Raw genomic sequence first — 20,307 nt, 5'->3', positions numbered from 1 at the left:
AGTGGTGGTGGGGCAAACGGTGGGTGGTTGCAACGAAGCCCCCAGAGACGTTTCTCCATTGCACAACACCGTTAGAATTTGGAACTGGATCGGGATGGAGGGGGGGGGGACACTGTCCCCCTCCCGGTTATTGTTCTAATAATGTTTTGCCTTCTCAGTGCTCCAGACTGGCCCCCCCCCCACTTTTTGAGCCTGTCGGCACCTTTGGAATTCTAACATAGTGGGGCAGCACAGCCACAAAATGGCTGCCGTGGGAGGCGGAGCCAGCCACAAAATGGCTGCCACATGAAGGGGAGCCAACCACAAAATGGCTGCCGTAGCTCACCTTCAGCCACACATGGTCAAGATCCTTGTGCTGCAGCGGCAGATGTTTTTAAAAATCTGTACAGGTGAACAAATCACCAATGGCCAGTCACAAAAGCCCACCTGGTAGACACCCACTTAAAAAAAAAATACTTGACAGGCGCCCAGAAAGTTGTTTGTGGGCTCCATGGTACCCCCCGAGCCCCACAATGGGGACCCCTGCTCCAGACCCCTCATCCACCTGCTAATGCAATCCAGAAGCAGCTTGGGGGGAGGGGGGCACATTTAATTTTTTTAAAAAACCCAGTTGCCAGAGGAAGGGTTGGGGCTTGATGTATTCTATTGATTGATTGGGGGGGGGGGCTGGCGGGCTGGCTGTGCAATGGAGAAGCCGCTGCTGGGTCCTCACTGCTGCGATGTCAGTGTGTCGTTCACCGCCAAGTCAGAGGGGGGCTTTGCCAGCTGCCCAGCTCAGAGCCTGGGGTAGAGGGCCCCCCCATTCCCTGGGAAGCGAAAGGTCGAGAGGGTTACTTACATCCATGGAGTAGTGTTCAATCTGATAGATGGTGGTCAACCCTTGCGCCGTGAAATAATCCACGCAGGACGAGCAGCCCAGCCTGGCTAAGAAACTGCAGGAGGAGGAGGAGGAGGAAGAGGAGGAAGAGGAAGGAGGGCAGAGGACGGAGAAGAGAGAAAGAGGGTCACCCAGATTGCAATAGCCCAAACACGGCAAGAACCACACCAGGCACTCCGCTATGCAACAGGCTAGGGGGAGGGGGGGGAGATGGGGTGGACGGGGAAGTTACCCCCCCGTGCCCCCCCTTGTGGTGTCATCTGTGCCAGGAGGAAAATGGGAGGTAGCAGCGGACGCTAGACCAGAGGGATAGAGAAAGTTGTCATCTGAGTTGGTTCCTCCATGCTCAAAAGCCCGCATGGAATGTCCATACCGCCGGACTGGGACATTTTGTTCTACCGGCTACGCCCAGGTGGAAACGCCCACCGTGCATGGAGAAAACTCCGCAACAGAGGCTTCCGCTGTCAGGATTTGTCACGTCCCAAACCAAGGAGGGCCAATGATGTTACAGTGAGGGGGGGGGGGGGGGGGGGGGGGGTCCACTGCGCGCCCCCTCCCCCCCGGTCCTGGCCGGTGCTTTACTCGCTGTGTCTAAGGTCCACTGAGCACGAGAAAGGTTTCAAAAGGGCAGGGATCAAACCCAGTTGCAAAGACCACCTCCTCTGCTAATGCACAGAACCTGCCTCCCCCCCACAAAAGCTGGTCTGATGGCTTCCAGAAAGAAGGGACTTCTCAGACAGAGAGGGAAAAACTCAGTTCAGACACAGTGCAAACCCACGGTTTATTGTTTTTTTCAAACTACAGTTCGTTTGGGAAAGAGAAGACTTAGAGGGGACAGGATTGCAGTCTTAAAATATCTGAAGGGCTGTCATGTGGAAGACGGAGCAGATCTATTCTCTCTTGCTCCGGATTGCGAGACTAGATCTAATGGGTGGGAATGACAAGGGAGTCGATACTGGCTAAATAGCAGGAGAAACGTTCCTAACTGTAAGGGTGGTTGGGAAGTGGAACAGACTGCCTCGGGAGGTGGTGGATGCTCCTTCCCTGGACATTTTCAAGGTGGAGGCTGGACGACCAGCTTTCAGGTGTGTTGTAGGGCTCTCTTTCGGCTGTGCTCCTGCAGAGTGCAGGGGGTTGGACTAGATGACCTGCAAGATCCCTTCCAACCCTAACATTCTATGATTCTATGACCAGGTCTTGGCTCAACCACTTAAACCCCGGTCTGCTTCAACGACGGCCTGCGCTCTGGGAAGGCATCACTACAGCAGAGGAGAGAACCAGGGAAACATGCCAGCCAGGGTGCCTGCCATGTGGCTGAACAAAGCAGAGACAAGAAAGAGAGAAAGAGACGGGGGAACAGGCAAGCTGCTCCTCACCCCAACGGGGAATACCATCCCATAACTCAGCCCCGAAAGCCTGTCGCTTGCAACCCACGCTTTTCCTTTGTATGTGAGGAGACTTGCGGTCTCTAAGCAGCCCCTGAACTACCCGGACGGGCTCTCATCTCTCAGCCTTCCCCTGCAGCCGAGCACGGGGATTCCGCAGCCACTGGTGCCTCTGAGCAGTCTTCAAGGACTGCCCCACTCTTACAGTATGGGACAGTAGTCAATCTATGAGATTGTTTTTTTTAAAAAAAAACACCACCACAGGGTGGTATAAGGAGATCCCCTATGTGGGAGGAGTGGATGTGTCCAATGTGGGGGGCAAAGGTGTCCTTGGCTACTGCAAAGTCCAAGGCAGGCTGCAGGAGCACCCCAAAGCTAACAAGAAGGGGAGGCCACCACCTGATCGACGCGAGGCTTCACCCCACCCCCACTATTACCCCCAGCTTGTCTGAGGTCACCTTTCAGGAAGCGCCTACGCAATGCACGGTAAATGCAGCAAGCAAGAGTGAGCGACGCCAGCCAAAGCCGCAAGGCTACAGCAAGGAGGAAGCGGAGGATGCTCCTTATGCCCGTCGAGGTGGCCTGCAAGCTGCCGCTCGGAGGGCACGGCAGAAGCATCAAAACGGAGGATGAGAGGGTGGCGGGACCCGCTGCTCAACTCACCTGACGATACTGCAGTCTGTGGGGTAGGGAGGCGGTGGTGTGCAGTGGGACGTCGACGGCATGGAGAGGGGCGGGGGCAGCGTCTGCGTGGGGCTGAGCCCGTTCATGTCCCCCGCCATGGCCATGTGGGCCCCCATCATAGGCACTGTAGGCAAGGAGGGAGGGAGAGGAGTCAGTGGACCTGGAGAAGCCAACTGCTAAGACGATGGTGGGACCCTTCCTTGTCCCGTGGCAACCTCAAGGTTGTCCCGACTGGGCAGGCATGTCGTGCTGTTCCCTGTGGCTTCACATTTTAGAAATCTAGGTTAACCCGTAATGGAAAACTTTATTTATTTATTTTTGGATTTATATCCCGCCCTCCTCGAAGGCTCAGGGTGGCTAACGACGAGGCATGAGTGCCAAAGTTAAAACAGATAAAAACAGCATAAAACAGAATAAAACAATATAATACAAACAGCAAAGTGTCAGTGCTCCATTTATCACAAGATGGGGTAGATCTTCATCCAGCGGCAACGTTCCAATAGCCTGTCACCCCTTCCCCTTCCAGGGTCACCTCGCACCCCCCCCCCGATGGAACCACATAATGGTGGTAGTGGTGCGACGATGCATAAATTGTGGTGATGGAATAGTGGTGGCGGAAGAGCTCCTACTCAAAAGCCTGGTGGAAGAGCTCCGTCTTATAACATAGGTGCATTAGCTGGAGTGACTGCATCTGTAGGAAACGGTATTGTGGTGTGTTGCAATATTGTTTATTGTGTGTATCATCCTCTTTTTATTATAGTTCAGCATTTTCCGCAGTCAGAACAAATTTAGAGACCATGGTTTATTGTCCCCCCCCCCAAACTATGGTTATTTTTTAAGCGCCTTTAAGACCCACAAAGGTTTATCCAAGGTATGAGCTTTCGTGCGCAAGGCACACTTGTTCAATTTTTTCTGCCTTTTGTCACCCTGTGTTCAGTGTGGCATGTTCAACTTTAGATAAACTTGGTTTCCTTAGAATGTCTTTGCCCGCACTGACTGCTTTCTTGCCTTGTCATTGGCTGCTTGGAAGGCTTTCTAATTTTTAACCCCATCTCTGTTCCATTTTTAAATCAGAGATGTGCGCTGTGTGAGTGAATTATTTGTTTCAATTCAAAGAAAGTTTTTTTAAAAAGAAAAGAAAGGTCACATCCTGCCCCCATGGCTACGTGGTCTACCCCAGCTAGAGGCGAATCCAATAGCACCTCAGAGACTAAGATGCTCCCTTCATCAGATACAAGTGGGAAGGGAGATCCCTGCACTCTTCTATCCCAGGCAGAACGTGGGAGGGGGGGTTGCAAAGAAGGGACTCACGATGGAAGCCCCCCTGCCACCTTCTGACTAGGGCTCATGGATCTCCATTACAAGGGAGTCGTTACCGGCTAAATATCAGGAGAAACTTCCTAACTGTGAGAGTGGTTGAGCAGTGGGAGAGTCTGCCTCGGGAGGTGGTGGATGCTCCTTCGCTGGGCGTGTTCAAGCGAAGGCTGGACGACTATCTTTCGGGTATGTTGTAGGGCCATCTTTCGGCTGTGCTCCTGCAGAGTGCAGGGGGTTGGACTGGATGACCTCTAAGGTCCCTCCCAACTCTAACGTTCTATGATTCATTCCTGTTCATGTCTGATGAAGGGAGCGTGACTCTCGGAAGCTCATACCCCGAAAATCTTGTGGGTCTCTAAGGGGCTACTGGATTCGAATCAAGCTCTTCTACTGCTGACTAGAAGAAGAACCAGGGCCTACTAGGGCCAGGGCGTTTTCGGTGGCGGCTCCTACCTGGTGGAACGAGCTCCCAGAGGAGATCCGGGCCCTGCAGGACCTTGTGCAGTTCCGCAGGACCTGCAAGACGGAGCTCTTCCGCCAGGCTTTCGAGTAGGAGCCACCGCCGCCACTATCCCACCACCGTGGTATTGCTCCAGTGTCTGCCCCTATTATGGGGGGGCAAGCATCGCCTGGCAGAAGCGCGTAGGACAGTGCTGCTGGAGACCGCGCTATTGAGACAGCTGGCTGCCGAATTGGGATCACTGTTCCCATCTTGGATGATTTACATATAGGAAGACATCAGAGCACCTTAAATATTGTATGGGTTTTATTGTGGTTGTTTTAACGCTGTTTTGTTTTATTGTATTTTATCTATTTAACCCGGCTTTGCCGTATGTTAGCCACCCTGAGCCGTTGGGAGGGCGGAATACAAATCTATAAATAAAAAAAAATAGATTGCACTTAAACCCTTCACTACCCAAAGGTGTCTCAGAGCGGCTTACAGTCTCCTTTCCCTTCCCCTCCCCACAACAGACAGAGAGAACTTGTGACTGGCCCAAGGTCACACCAGCAGCTGCATGTGTGGCGGCGTGGGGAATCAAACCCGGTTCTCCCAGATTAGAGTCCGCGCACTTAACCACTACACCAAACTGACTAGGGCAGCTGCCCTCTGAAATGATCTAATGCAATATCATTTTAAGTAAAGCTCCTTGGTCACTGACTTCATCTGAACTTTCCAAGTGACCCATCACCCAGCCCTGCAGAAGCCTGCAAGAGAGAACTACAGGATGTTCTTGGGCACTGCAGGTCACTCATCTCCCCGAAAATGGGAGAGTTTTCTCAGTGTCTCTAGTAGTCCCTATTTTGTGATGATGGGTGGAAGGGGGCTGATGCTCATTGGCCAATGACTACTCCACGACACGGGCGGAAGCTGCACGGGGGAAATCTCTTACTGTTGGCGGCCATGCTGTCCGGGATCGAGGTGGGCGTCAGGGCGTTGCGCTGCTGTGGGTTGATTAGCTGGCTGACGGAGGGTAGTTTGTTCATACTGTTCATCTTGCTGAGTGGGGGGGAGACGGACCCATACGAGGACTGAGCCTGAATGGAACTTCTGTGAAACACAAGAGGGGGAGAGAGGAATCAAGCATCTACTAGAACATGGAGTCACTGGTATGGACCAATAGGAGCTGGCACGAGACTGGTAGCAGTTCATTGTTACAGTAAAAGGGCCGGGTTAAGACGCTGAACTGCAGGCTGTGGAAGGTTGGTAGTTCAGCCGTTCGAGACCCCAGTGTGCCGCATGACGGAGCCAGCTCCCGTCTCTAGTTCCAGCTCCTGCCAACCTAGCAGTTCGAAAGCAAGAAATTGCAAGTAGATAAATAGGTACCACTTCGGTGGGAAGGTAACAGTGTTCCATGCGCCACATGACCACGGAAATGTCTTCGGACAGCGCTGGCTCCGGCTTTGAAACAGAGATGAGCACCGCAACCCTAGAGTCAGACTCGACTGGCTTTCGAGCAAGGGAACCTTTAATTACAATCTAACAGCTACCAGTCAATTTAGATCCTTTTTACACAATCAACCCCATGCCGGCCACATGACCATGGAAACGTCTTTGGACAGCGCTGGCTCTTCAGCTTTGAAACGGAAATGAGCACCGCAACCCTAGAGTCGGATTCGACTGGCTTTCGAGCAAGGAAACCTTTACCTTTTATGCTCCTGCAGAGTGCAGGGGGTTGGACTAGATGACCTGCAAGGTCCCTTCCAACTCTAACATTCTATGATTCGATTAAACAAGTGTGTGTATTTTATTTATTTATTTACTTTATTAAACTTTTGAATCGCCCACCCTGCAGAGCAGGCTCTGGGCACTTAACAACATTTTAGACAGTTAAAAATACATTAATATATAATTAAAATTACTGATCGTAACAAGAAATTGAAACCCATCAAGATGACGATATAAACGGGCTCCGGACGAGGACAGCAGGACTTCCCTAGGGCTGGGGATCACCAGCAGGTTGTTATTAGCCGATCTAAGGATTCTTCTAGGGACATATTGGAGGAGACGGTCCCGAAGGGGTGTGTCAATGTTCCCTCTAAGTCATGGAGTCTTGTGAGCAAAAATTCTCCTTTGTGAGCTACTGGCATTAAAGTTGTGAGCGAGCCATTTGGCTGCTGTATAAATCAGTTTGCTCTGGAGCCCTCCTTCCTGAGCTAAGACAAAAATGTGTGAGCCGGAGGCTCAAAAACTGAGCTGGCTCATACTAAACTCAGTTTAGAGGGAACACTGGTGTGTGACTGTGTGTGTGTGTGGGAAATCTACCTGTATGGCAATCACTTTTGTCTCCTGCCTTTCCTCAGGGCAGCAGACGTGGTTCTCCACACAATCCTGCGAGGTAGGCTCGGGCAAGAGAGCCCAAGGTCGGCGAGGGAGTCGCACCCAGGTCTCCTCGTTCCCACTGTGACACGCTTATATCAGTATACCGCACTGGCTCCCCTGAGGAAGGGTCTAACTCTGAGGGTGGGGAGAGACAGAGAGGGTTCAGGAGCACAGGTCTGGCTGACAAAGGTCCTTTCCGCACTAGACCTTCAACCCGTGGTTCAACCCTGTCCCCGAACTTACATTCGACACTACACTCAAGTTCACCCCTGTAATTATATCGGGGTACTTTTTTGTTTCCGCATTACATTGAGATCACCCCGGTTTTGCCCCACACTTGTCCTGGGATAAACGGATGCTGTTATAACTAGTGTTCCCTCTAAGCTGAGTTAGTGTGAGCTAGCTCACAGTTTTTTAGCCTCCGGCTCACACATTTTCTGTCTTTGCTCAGGAAGGATGGGGCTCCAGAGCAAACCAATTTATGCAGTCGCCAAATCGCTCGCTCACAACTTTCATGCCAGTAGCTCACCAAGTAGAATTTTGGCTCACAAGACTCCACAGCTTAGAGGGAACATTGGTTATAACTAGGGATAAATGCAAGGTATCGTGTCGCAAGTTGAACGCTGATAAAAGCAGGGATGAGATCCAAGTGGGGAAAGGGCCAAACATGTTTAAGAAGCGCCACTGCAGGCTGGAGGTCCGGGTCACCGGCTGCCTACACACAGGGCTGCTTTCCTTTGAGAGGGATGGTTCCGTTTTGGACTGCACGCAGACGTTCGCACAATCAAATGCTTCTCCGAACCAAAACGACTTCCTTGCCGTGCGTGCTGGTTTCCTGCGCATACAGAAATTATTTCCCTTAATTTGACTGTGCTGTTTCCCTGCCTGCCACAACACGGATGGGACCGCTCTGTGTGTGTGTCTCTGTGTGTGTGGACTTGTTTCCATGCTCCAGTGAGAGGGACAACTCCCTGCATGGCACAACCCCAGCTCCGGTTCCAGGCCTCAAAATATTATCATCAACTCCTCCTCCTCCACCACCACCACCACCACCAGCAGCAGCTTCAGTTAATCAGATACTATTTTTATAGCGCTGGTGATGAGCAAAGAGTTTCACAACCTCTGTTTTGCTCCCCCCCCCACGTCTTCGACTTTCCCAGTGAGAAACAGAGGCAGGGAGACAACGGGGCGGTCACCGTCTGACCTGTGGTGGGGCGGGACTCCAATCGGCTCCTGTTAAGGAATCGCTGGTGTGTGGCAGCCAGAATGCAGCAAACGCCTCTTGCTGCCCCTGTGAGGGACCGGGGACGTTAAAGCTGGGCGCCCTGAGGGGAGGCTGCTGGTGCCAAGGCGCCCTTCGGGCCGCGGTCCCGCCACTGCTAAGTCCACTGAGCCTGATGCTATGACTTTAAATTTATGATGAAGAAGAGGAGATTGGAATTATTCCCCGCCCTTCACTACCCAAAGGTGTCTCAGAGCGCCTTACAGTCTCCTTCCCCTCCCGACAACAGACACCCAATGAGGCCGGTGGGGCTGAGAGAGTTGTGACAGAGATGGCTCTTTTTCAAGGACAGCTCCCCCAGAACTACAACTTGCCCAAGGTCATCCAGCAGGTGCGAGTGGAGGAGTGGGGAATCAAACCCGGTTCTCCCAGATTAGAGTCCGCACACTTAACCACGACACCAAACTGGCTCTGAACACGGACATTAAGGGAAGGTGCTGTGGTTCAGTAGCGGAGGATCTGCTTGGCACGCAGGAAGTCCCAGGTTCAATCCCTGGAATCTCCAGTTAAAAAGAATCAGGCAACAGGCGCTGTGAAAGGCCTCAGCCTGAGACCCTGGGGAGCTGCTGCATACTGACTTGGATGCAGGCTCGTAGTCAGGATTTTGTGGCCTGTGGGGCAATTTGTTTTCTGGTGGGACTGAAGTTCTCAGTGCAGAAAGAAAAGCCGTTGAGCCAACAGGAAGCTGTGACCAGGATAGATCTCTAAATGGCAAGCTGCCAGCCACTTCAGATGACAGTTCTCTGCTGCTGTGAGTTCATCACTCCTGCCAGCCTAAGCAACAATACTGACAACAAGCCGGCAGGTGGGGGTGATGACTTCTGCAGTCAAGAAAGCTAACTCTTAGGCAGAAAAACTTTCTGAAAGGAGACCAGTTTCTGACACAGAGGCAGAAGGGACCCTAGAGGTCACCCACTCCAACCCCCTTGCTCAATGCGGGAATGAGTCAACTACAGCACACCACTCTGCTTAAAGGAGTGCAATCCTTTCAGAAAAACTTTAACATGATTGAAAAAGGCATTTACAGGAGAAATTCTTGTGGGGCTGTGCTCTTAAGAAAGGAGGCGGAGCCCCCTAAAGGCCCCACCATAGCTACAGACCTGCTTGGATGGACCAGAGATCTGATCTAGTATAAGGCAGCTTCATGTGTGTTCATGTGAGCTGCCTTACAAGGTCGGGGCCACGGGTCCCTCTCGCTCCCTCCGGCCACTCTGACTTGCTCTCCAGGATCTCCGGTCGAGAGAGGCCCTTCCCAACACTGCCTACCGGATCCTTCCGCCGAGGGGTGGACCTGCTAATGAGTTACGGGCCCTTCCTTGGAGCCAAAGTACCTTTCGCCTTGACCTGGTTGGCCCTGGTCAGATCTCGGATGGAAGGCCACCAAGGAAGCCCAGGGTTGCTACGCAGAGGCAGATAACGGCAAAGCAGTTCTGTTCCTCTCTTGCCTTGAAAACCCTCCAGGTGACCCTTTCCACCCCCCCCCAAGGACTAGTATCTGGCAACCCATGGACAGAGAGATGGAAGGCATGAGAGAGGAACTCACAGAACGAGGGCAGAGCGAAGCATGTAGCTCAACCCTACTAGAGATGTAAAATTTCTGGAAATTTTGAAGCTCGGAAAAAACCCCAGGTTTTTTTTTGGGGGGGGGGGGTAATGGAAATTTTCGGAAAAATGGAAAAAAATGCTACATGAGCACTTATTTTTTCTTTTCCGGATTGAAAGCCATTCTGTTACTTTAGGAACATAAAATATGACTATGGACATTTTTACTTGGCATGAAATTATCACAACTAGCATATTAAAAATATAGTGTATCCAAACAATTATTACAAACAGAATACCCACCCGCATGCAAAAACAAATCTGAAACCTTTTTCTTGTGACAATTCCACCTCCAAAAGGAAGAAATGCATCTTGTTCTTGCATTGGAGAGTTCAGTTTGTAATCTAGGATTTGCTTGTCCTCAGTGCACAGAAATTAGATCAATCTGATACCATACATATTTTTTAGAAATGATTTGGGAAGTATTTGAGCACCTTGTCTTAAACTATTTAATTCATCATGTTAAAATAAAACGTTCCATAATCAATTTTTTTTTTCTTTTCTTTTTCACTTTTTGGGAAAAAACACAAAAAGGCTTCAGGAAAAAAATGGGGGAAACCCCGTTTTTTTCCCCGGGCCTTCACATTTCTAGACCCTACAAGAGGATAAAGGTGGGGGGAAAAGGGGGAGACGGAAGAACAGGTAAAACCAAGATGAAAAAGAAGTTTATTGAAAATCAGCACCACACAGTCATAGAGGAAGACAAAGAAATAAAGGAATTCTCTGTATAAAACCTCAGGCAGCGGAGCGGAACGGTGGTTCTCAAACAGCGGTACACGTGCAACCGATGAGGAGAGGGGTTTCCCTCACAATTTCTAACTCTCCCTCAAATCCCCACGTCCACCTGCACTGTATAACTATAGTGACAGAACGCTGGAAACATATAAATATTCTTCTTGGGGAGAAAAGTGGGCTCTTTGTTTCTGTCTCGGTGGGACCCAAGTCACCTGACAAGTGATTGTGGGTCACAGGATACGAAAGGTCGAGAACCACCGGACCAGAGTGTGCTTTGTGGTTGTGGAGCAACGGAGTCTCCTTTCTGCTCTTCCCAGAGTTCCCTACTTGAGGAAGGAATTTGCCATACAAGGGGCGGCCGTTCCCAAATGACGGCAAGTGGACCCCCAGGGAGATGAAGTGGCGGGACGGCGGCCTCTCCCTTTTGGTGGCTACAGAACGCAGAAATGTTTGCATGCAAGGTGGCTGGCGACTCGCTAGTGGACGTCTTTTAGAGGTCCCTCCCCTTCACAAATCGCACCCCCAAGTTGCCAAGAGTTTCCCTACTTAGAACTGGCAATGCCAACTCCCAAATAAATCTGCACTAGGAGAACTTAGACCGCAACACTGGGGGCTCCCTGATGCCTGGGCACTAGCGCTGCCTTGCTGACTCGCTATGGAACTACCAGTAACACTTCAGTGTTCCCTCTAAGCTGAGTCCGTGTGAGCTAGCTCACAGTTTTTTTAGCCTCCGGCTCACACGTTTTTGTCTCGGCACAAGAAGGATGGCTCCAGAGCAAACTCATTGATGCAGGAGCCAAATCGCTCGCTCACAACTTTAATGCCAGGAGCTCACAAAGTAGAATTGTTGCTCACAAGACTCCACCGCTTAGAGGGAGCATTGCTTACGATAACCTTTTGCTAGACATGAGACAATATCAGGGCAGTGAAGGTAAAATGGGAACCTCTGACCCCCTCCTGAGGTAGGCCCAAAATCGACAACAAAGAGGTTTTTCCTGCTACTTTAAGAGGTCTTCCTATGGTTTCTTTTGCAAACAAGGTAGAAAAGTTGTGCGGCCGCAACAGCAACGCCGAAAGGGGAGACCCCCTAGGGGGCCTGACCCCAAAACACGCTCAAAATGTCCATCTGCCCAGCAGAAACGAGTCTCTGATTTCTACACGCTTTTACTAGTCTCAGACCAGCAACGGAAAGCCCAGATTCACAATCAGCGGCAGAACGTCTACGTCATAAGCTACATTCTCTTTGTTGCAGACACCGAACTTTAAGTTAAGCAGTCCAGATGCTTTGGAGAAGGCTGAGACCTGCTCATTTGAGAGATTTCACAGGGACGGCAACGGGATGGAACGGAAGACAAGCAGCCGGTGTTACAATCCAAGGTGAGAATGAGACGGTTCCGCACCCAGAAAGGCCCTCAGTCTTGCAAACGCCCGATGCCTTGCAAGTTTGTTCTCCGTAGCTGTCCGTTTCAACCCAGCTGTTCCATTAAAGCTACGGCCCTCTCTTTGGAGGCCGGGGTGTCGGACCAACCCCCCCCCCAAAACGCCACCCCAGCTTCTTTTATGAGTAGAGTGAAGGATTCGAGGGACTGGAATGTTTGAGGGCGGATTCGCTTCGTTTCGGGGACTCTCTCCTCGTCTCCGAAAGTTCGCTCCTGAAGCAGGCCGAGAGAAGACTGTGGGGAGAAGGAACCAAAGAGGAGAAAAGGAAGGTGAAGAAGCCATGGCTTGTGGCAAGCAGTCGAGAGGCGGAAAAGAAATACCTTCATGATCATAGGCAGGGTGTCAGGCCGGCCACGGATGACATCCGACCTCCCCAGTTCTCTCTAATCAACAGCCAATGCATGATATGCCAGACTGCAGTGTTGGACAGAAGTCGCATTTGCCAGCACTCCCCTGGAGAGGTGGGCGCTCTCAAGCGCCTGGGACTTTGGGATGGAGCATGCAGCATGGCTCATTAAAATGTGCATTCTGCTGCCAGAGGATGCAGTGATGGCCACGGGCACAGACGGCTATAAAAGGGGATTAGACAGATTCGTGGAAGGACAGGTATATCAATGGCTACTAACCATCATGACGGAGGGGAACCTCCACATTCAGAGACAGGCAACCTCTGAATCCCAGTGCCATTTGGCAACATCAGGGGAAGGCCTTGGCCTCTGTGCCCCTTTGTTGGACCTCCAGAGGAAGTGGTTGGCCACCGTGCGAGATGGGAGGCTGGACTACATGGACCCTCACTGGTCTGACCCAGCAGAGCTCTTCTGAGGTTCTTCTCAGGGGAAGGCCTCGGCCTCTGTGCCCTGTTGTTGGCCCTCCAGAGGAACTGGCTGGCCACCGTGTGAGATGGGAGGCTGGACTACATGGACCCTCACTGGTCTGACCCAGCAGAGCTCTTCTGAGGTTCTTCTCAGGGGAAGGCCTTGGCATCTGTGCCCTGTTGTTGGACCTCCAGAGGAACTGGCTGGCCACCGTGTGAGATGGGAGGCTGGACTACATGGACCCTCACTGGTCTGACCCAGCAGAGCTCTTCTGAGGTTCTTCTCAGGGGAAGGCCTCGGCCTCTGTGCCCTGTTGTTGGCCCTCCAGAGGAACTGGCTGGCCCCTGTGTGAGACGGGAGGCTGGACTAGATGGACCCTCACTGGTCTGACCCAGCAGGGCCCTTCCGATGTTCTTATCAGGGGAAGGCCTCGGCCTCTCTGCCCTGTTGTTGGCCCTTCAGAGGGACTGGCTGGCCACTGTGTGAGACGGGAGGCTGGACTAGATGGACCCTCCCTGGTCTGATCCAGCAGGGTTCTTATGTTCTTCTATGCATACAGACTCATACAAATATGGAGCAATCACGCCATTAAAGAGAACCTCTGTGATTATAAAGGTATTTGACATGGAAAAAAGGAGTCAGAAAACCATGCACAAAAGCACAGGCAGATGAAAAGAGAACAAGGAAGGAGCAACAAAGGAAATTGTTGTGTGTCATTCGATAACTCGTGGTTCTTTTAGGAAGATCTAGGCACACACCCTCTTTCTACTTATATATTTTATTTACTTAAAGCATTTATTAGTTACCTTTCTAACTTGTGGAACGCAAGATGGCTTAGAATCAAAATAAAACAAGAATTTTTTAAAAAAAATACACCTAAAAGACCACAATTTAAACCCTCCAATTAGGACTGCCAATCAATAAAAACTAAAGCAGTCAAAGGCAGTTCTAAGTAAAAGCGTCTTCAGCTGCTTCCTGAAGACTGACAATGAGGGGGTGTCATTATCTGGGCTGTGCCACCAGAGGCCTACTAGGCCCAGGGAGCCTGGCTAGCAGGAGGGAAGGCTGGGCCTACACACCCCAGAAGGCCTTGGGAAGTTTTGGTGCCGATTTTGACCAATAGGGAAGAAGAGGGCTGGGGAATAAAAGAACTGGTGCAAGAGACAAAGCTGTTCTTCTTCCCAGGGAACAGGGCCAGAAGAGAGGCTGCTGTGGGGAAGCAACCCTCATCCTGAGGGAAGGGGGAGTAGTCTAAGGCCACTTGAGATAGTGAGCAAGGGACAGTATATATTTAGACGCGTTAGGGCATTTGATTTCTTTTCTTTTCACCCACTTACTGTTATTATCCCTGCACCTTGTTTATTTGACCTCCTGTAAAATAAACCTGTTCCTTGTTGTTTACTCTGCCTGGTCCTCATGCCTATTATTTGGCCAAATAAGGGAAGTCCGAAGGTTTTGGGAGGGTGCTCTGGGCCCTCTCAAGGGATCCTAAATCCAGAGTGGTGGCAGCATCAGGTGACACCCCACCTGAGCCGTGACAGGGGGCCAGGCATATCTCCCTGGCGAGGTTTTTTCCTAATTGCGGGGCTGCCAACCAACAAGGCCCTCCCTCGTGTACCCAGCAACTAAACTGTTTTGACTGGGGGGACCGTCAGGAGGGCCTCTCCCTGTGATCTTAATTCCCAGGCTGGACCGTATGGGAGAAGACAATCCCATGCTGTGTAGGGCTACCCATGACCGAGCTCCACATTATATGACTCATTACAAAGGTCTAAGGAGAGATGGGACATGCTCTGGACCAGGGGTGGCCAAACTGTGGCTCTCTCACACATATTGTGCGGCTCCCGGCAGGGCAGCTGGGAAAGCGAAGGGGAGGCATACTTTTTCTCCCCCCCCCCATCTATTTGCTTTCTTTGTTCCTCTCTCTTTCTTTCCACCTCTTTCATTCTTTCCACCTTTATATCTTTTTCTCTCTCTCTTAGACAAATATCATTAGCGAACCAATAAATATAATTGGACAAATAAACATCATTATAAATATCTGTTTTTACCCCTTTTGTTTTTATTTTTGGCAGTCTCATTTAATGTTAATAAAAAGCAAATTTGCGTATTTTAAAAATAAAAACGTTTGTGTAATATTTGTTCATGTCTTGTGGCCCTCAAACATCTGATTTTTATTCTATGTGGCTCTCACGTTGAGCAAGTTTGGCCACCCCTGCTCTGGACTCTCCGAAGTAAAAGGCATTTTGCATGATCGAAGATTAGTCTCTGCTCCACTGCAAAGTAGGAGCAAGGCCTGTAGCTCAATGGAAGCAAACATGCTTAGCGTACAGAAGGTCACAGGTTCAGTCCCCCAGATGTCTAAGATGTATTCTAATTCAAGGGCAAATCAGGACACTCTTTAGGTTACGTTGCTTCCCCAAATACTTGATGCTCTTTTCCTACCTTCAGACTAACATACAAAGTGAAAAGCAAACAACAAGAGCATTCCCAAAGCATGCTGACAACTCTCTGAGTAGGAGGACCTACAGGATCTGAATTCATGCCTTGTGCAAAGAGAAAACTATGGATGCAACATCCAAAATTTCCAAATGCTTGATTCAGTGCAAATCTGAGAAATGTGGTGTTTGCACAGAGCATGCAATTACATTCATTCACAGATACCCGCTAATCTAAATAAAGACTAAGATCCTGGTGGGGGCTGTCATTGTTCACAGTGGGGGTCCTCAACCTTTTTGAGCCTTTGGAATTCTGATGTTCTTAGGTCCCGTTCACACGGAGAAGTTGCCGCGCTAAAGACATGGATGATAGGCGGATTTTTGGTGCGCGATCACACCGCAACATCTGGGAAGCGTAGTAGTACACCCGTGGCTAACCCGTGGCTTTTCGCCGAAGATGTGGAGTAAAAAACTACCACATATGATGTACTAGTTTCTGGGAAACGCGGGACAAGGGCGGGCGTCTGATCGCATTTCCACTTGAATCCCATGGCATCTGGCGCCCATCCATGTCCCGTCGCACACCGGATGTTTTTTTAAAGTCTCGACAGGATGCGCACAAACAATCATGCGCATGCGCAAACTTCGGTGTGGAAAAAAGATTCCTGTTTGCCACGGAAGCGGCGTCTAGCGATTGCTGGTGTGATCGCGCCGCGCTGCTTCTTTGCCGCGCTGCAGGTTAGCCGTGTGATCGGCACCTAACGGCCTAACCACGGGACCTCGACGGGACATGAGATCGGGCTGCCGTGTGTTACTTTGCTCCGGGGCAAACAGCCACGCTTCTCCCCCGCATTTTCCAGCCCGTGTGACCTGGACCTTATTCTGGCTTACAGTAAAACAATGACATTATCTCACCTGGAGTTTGGAAGAGGCATTGCGCGCGCACACACACACACATACACATCCCGTCACTTCATGTGAAAAAACAAAAACAAAACAAACTTCCTTTCCGGAAAAAAAAACGGCCGTTTTTTGGCAACATCCCTTAGGTTATGACACTCCAAGGAGGTCTGCTGACTGAGTGGATGGACTCAAAAGACTTGGGGAGGTGCTTTTTAATCCAGCCACCCTAAAGTGCAACCTCAAAGTGCTGGCTTTGCCTCCCAGGATAGCAAAAAAACAGTAATTAGCACAAAACAATTAAGTCAGCACCAAGAGGAAGGGCCCTCACTGACTGCCCCACAGCTCTGCTTATGAGGAAGTTTTCGCCTTTCCAGCACCTGGGTGTATGCCCAAACAGATGGGAACAGAGGCCGGAGACAGCTGTTGCTAGGGTTGCCACCCTCCAGGTGGGGCCCGGAGATCGCCTGGAATTACAAGTGATCTCCAGAGATTAGTTCCCCTGGAGAAAATAACTGGCCCACCATCATCCAGCAAGGTTCAGGCCATTATCCAATGAAGCTGACGGGCAGTAGGTTCAGGACAGACAAAAGGAAATACTACTTTACACAGAGAGTGATTCAAATGTGGAATCTGCTGCCAGAGGATGTAGCGAGTGGCCACAGGAATAAACAGCTTTAAAAGGGGATTTGATAGATTCATGGAGGATAAGCCTATCAAAGCCATGGTGACTAAGGGGAACATCCACACTCAGAGGCACTAAACTTTTGAATCCCAGAGCCAGGAGGCAACATCAGGGGAAGGCTTCGGCCTTTAAGTCCCGTTGTTGGCCGTCCAGAGGAACTGGTTGGTTACTGTCTGAGGAAGGATGCTGGACTGGAGGGACTACTGGTCTGATCCAGCTTGGCTCTTTTTTATGTCTGCCCAGTCATAGCCACTACACCAGTGGTGGCGAACCTGTGGCACGGGTGCCAGAGGTGGCACTCAGAGCCCTCTCTGTGGGCACGCGTGCCATCGCCCCAGCCAGGCCCAGACCATCATTAAAGTGCTGAATTCTCTGCCAAATAATTTTAAGTAAATGAAAGCATTTGGGATTGCTTTCCTTACTTTGTTTGGATCATCTTAAGTTAATGTATGGGTTGTTTTTTCTAAAGTAAAACCTCAGTATTCAGGTTAAATTGCCGTGTTGGCACTTGCGATCAATAAGTGGGCTTTGGGTCGCAGTTTGGGCACTCGGTCTCTAAAAGGTTCGCCATCACTGCACTACACCATACTGCCTCCGTATTATTATTTTTTTGGGGGGGGGGGTGAGAATCCTGTTCCTTATCAGTAATTTTCAGTGTTTCACAAGTAAATGGCAGAAACCAGAACTGATCCGATATATATATTTTAGAAATGATTTTGGAAAATTTTTGAACACCTTGTCTTAAAATATTTTATTCATCATGTTAAAATAGTAAGTTCCATAATCATTTTTTTTCTTTTTTCCCCCCAATTTTTCAGAAAAAAACGGAAAAACCATTTTTTCCGTTTTTTTCCCGGGCCTTCACATCTCCAATAGTATCTGGATTCCATTTGACATTACTGGCGCTGGCTCTATGAAGTCATGAACGCATTTTAATCTCGGTTAGATGTTACAGAGTCAAGCCACACAGACGTGGGTGCTTATGAACCTGCCACAGCCCAATGGCATATATTAAATTAGTTACATTTTATTGTAAATTATGTATTGATTCTATGTAAGCCGCCCTGAGCCGGCTTTGGCCGGCAGGGCGGGGTAAAAGTCCCATAAATAAATAAATAAATAAACAAACACAATCCCACCCGCGTAATCTGAAGAGGCAACCCACTCTGCGGCTTCGATCGAGCGCTTCCCTCGAAAAGCTGCTCGCACCCGGCTGCATGCACAGCTACCACACACCCGCGCAGGTTCGCCGAATCACAGCCACGTAAGACGTTCGTGCTCAGCCGGGCGCTTGCAAGGACCCTTCCCAAAACACGGAGGCCCACGCACACAAAAAGGGCACCGCGATGGCTCCAATCCCAGAAATCCCAGAAATCTTAACACCCGAGAGCTGGAGATCGTGCGATGCAACAAGGGTCGGGGGTCGCACACAAACACGCCACACGCACAGCGCTTCCCTGCACCTCCCGCCCCTGCCTGCCCTTCCCGCAACACGCCATGCGCATACTCACTGCTTCTGCAGCAAGTGCTGATGTTGCTGCTGCTGCTGCTGCCGGTAGGTCTCGATCGTGTGCTGGGGGAGGTACTGCATGAGCTCGAGGGACTCCTTGATCTTCAGCAGCATCTCGTAGGTCTCCCTGCCGCGCACCTGGACCAATTGGGGGGGGAGGGAGAGATGAGAAAGAGTCAGGAATCGCAAGGAGGCCAGGTCTAGCAACAACCAGGGCCAGGGCTTTCTCGGTGGCGGCTCCACTCTGGTGGAATGAGCTCCTGGAAGAGACTAGGGCCCGGCGGGACCTTTTCCAGTTCTGGCAGGGCCTGCAAGACAGAGCTCTTCCACCAGGCTTTTGGAGCCACCACCACTACCGACAGCCTATGTTCGGAGAGACCTCTTCCCCTGGGACTTCTAACTACAGCCTGAGCGAACCGACAAGATAATCTAAGAAGACCGAGGAGCTGACGGCGAGATGCTCCTGCAGAGTGCAAGGGGTTGGACTAGATGACCTGCAAGGTCCCTTCCAACTCTAACATTCTATGACTCTAAGTAATAACACCGCTGTGAAATCATCGATACCAGCACTTTATTATAGCTTATGGTTTTAGAATTGTTTGTTTGTATCAATGGATGCTGTTTAATTTTTAATCTCTACCATTGTAAATTGTAAATTCAAAAGCAAGAAATTGCAAGTAGATAAATAGGGACCACTTTGGTGGGAAGGCAACAGCGTTCCGTGTGCCTCGGTGTTTAGTCATGCCGGCCACATGACCACGAAAACGTCTTCGGACAGGGCTGGCTCTTCGGCTTGGAAACAGAGATGAGCACCGCAACCCTAGAGTCGGATTCGACTGGCTTTCGAGCAAGGGAGACCTTTACCTTTACTGTAAATTTTATGCTGTTTTTATGTAAGCCGCCCTGAGCTGGCCTTGTCTGGGACGGCGGGACAGAGATGTCATAAATCAAATCAATCCATCACTTGATGCAGAGACAACCTGCACAGATTTAAATAGTATTCGGGCTAGTGCCCTACAGAACAGCTGGGCCTTCATCAGACCACGGTGCATCGACCCCCGCTTGGCCGGTCCCGGAGCGTGATGGGCGGGAGTCCAAACTGGAGGGGTTTGGGGGTCAGCCATTAGTTGGGACTGCAACCCCACCTCCAAGTAGTGTGCTGGGGACTTCATCAAGTCAGAGCTGATTTATGATGACCCCGGAGGGTTTTCAGGGCAAGAGAGCTTCAGAGGTGGTTCGCCATTGCCTGCCTCTGAATAGCAGCCCTGGGCTTCCTTGGTGGTCTCCCAGTGGCCAGCCAGATGACCTCAGAAAGCCCACAGGCAAGGGCTTGGGGGCCAACCACCCTCCGTGACCAGCTGCTTCCAAACATCTGAAGATCCCAGCACATTCTGCCTCTGAATCCAAGGTCCTATTCAGAGCTAATAGCCCATGACGGACCGATCTTCCATACATCTGTCCAACACCTTTTCAAATCCATTCAAGCCAATGGCCATCGTCACATCCTATGCGGTGTTGTTCAATGTTTTTATACATGACCTGGAGGAAGACATAGAGGGGGATGCTTATCAAATTTGCTGATGACACGAGGCTGGGTGGGATTGCTAATTCTGAAGAAGACAGAGTCGGGATTCAAAAGGATCTAGAGAGGCTGGAACAGTGGGCGGAGACAAATAAAATGAATTTCGATAGAGAGAAGTGCAAAGTCCTACACTTAGGTACAAAAAATCAAAGGCACAGATACAGAACGGGAGGGACTTGGCTTGACAGCAGCACATGTGAAAGGGATCTGGGTGTTCTGGTTGACCACAAGCTA

The 20,307-nt window shown here is 50.5% G+C and overlaps 1 protein-coding gene across 3 annotated transcripts in view; it reads right to left on the bottom strand.

The window, feature by feature from the left end:
• Positions 1-20,307, bottom strand: part of TP63 (tumor protein p63) — a 186,443-nt gene that overhangs the window by 2,731 nt on the left and 163,405 nt on the right. For 2 of the 3 annotated variants that reach the window (XM_015427170.1, XM_015427168.1), the window contains 4 exons: positions 18,493-18,629; positions 5,655-5,812; positions 2,926-3,070; positions 839-932 (listed from right to left, as the gene is read on the bottom strand). In XM_015427170.1, the coding sequence (XP_015282656.1) occupies positions 839-932; positions 2,926-3,070; positions 5,655-5,812; positions 18,493-18,629 (534 nt within the window). The remainder of the gene's footprint in view (positions 1-838; positions 933-2,925; positions 3,071-5,654; positions 5,813-18,492; positions 18,630-20,307) is intronic. The other variant, XM_015427169.1, reaches the window with a different exon arrangement.

Source organism: Gekko japonicus, unplaced genomic scaffold (genome assembly GCF_001447785.1).
Source record: "Gekko japonicus isolate JY-2015 unplaced genomic scaffold, Gekko_japonicus_V1.1 scaffold759, whole genome shotgun sequence".
NCBI lineage: Eukaryota > Metazoa > Chordata > Lepidosauria > Squamata > Gekkonidae > Gekko > Gekko japonicus.
The sequence above is the reverse complement of the archived record's forward strand: the minus strand, read 5'-3'. Positions and strand labels throughout refer to the sequence as shown.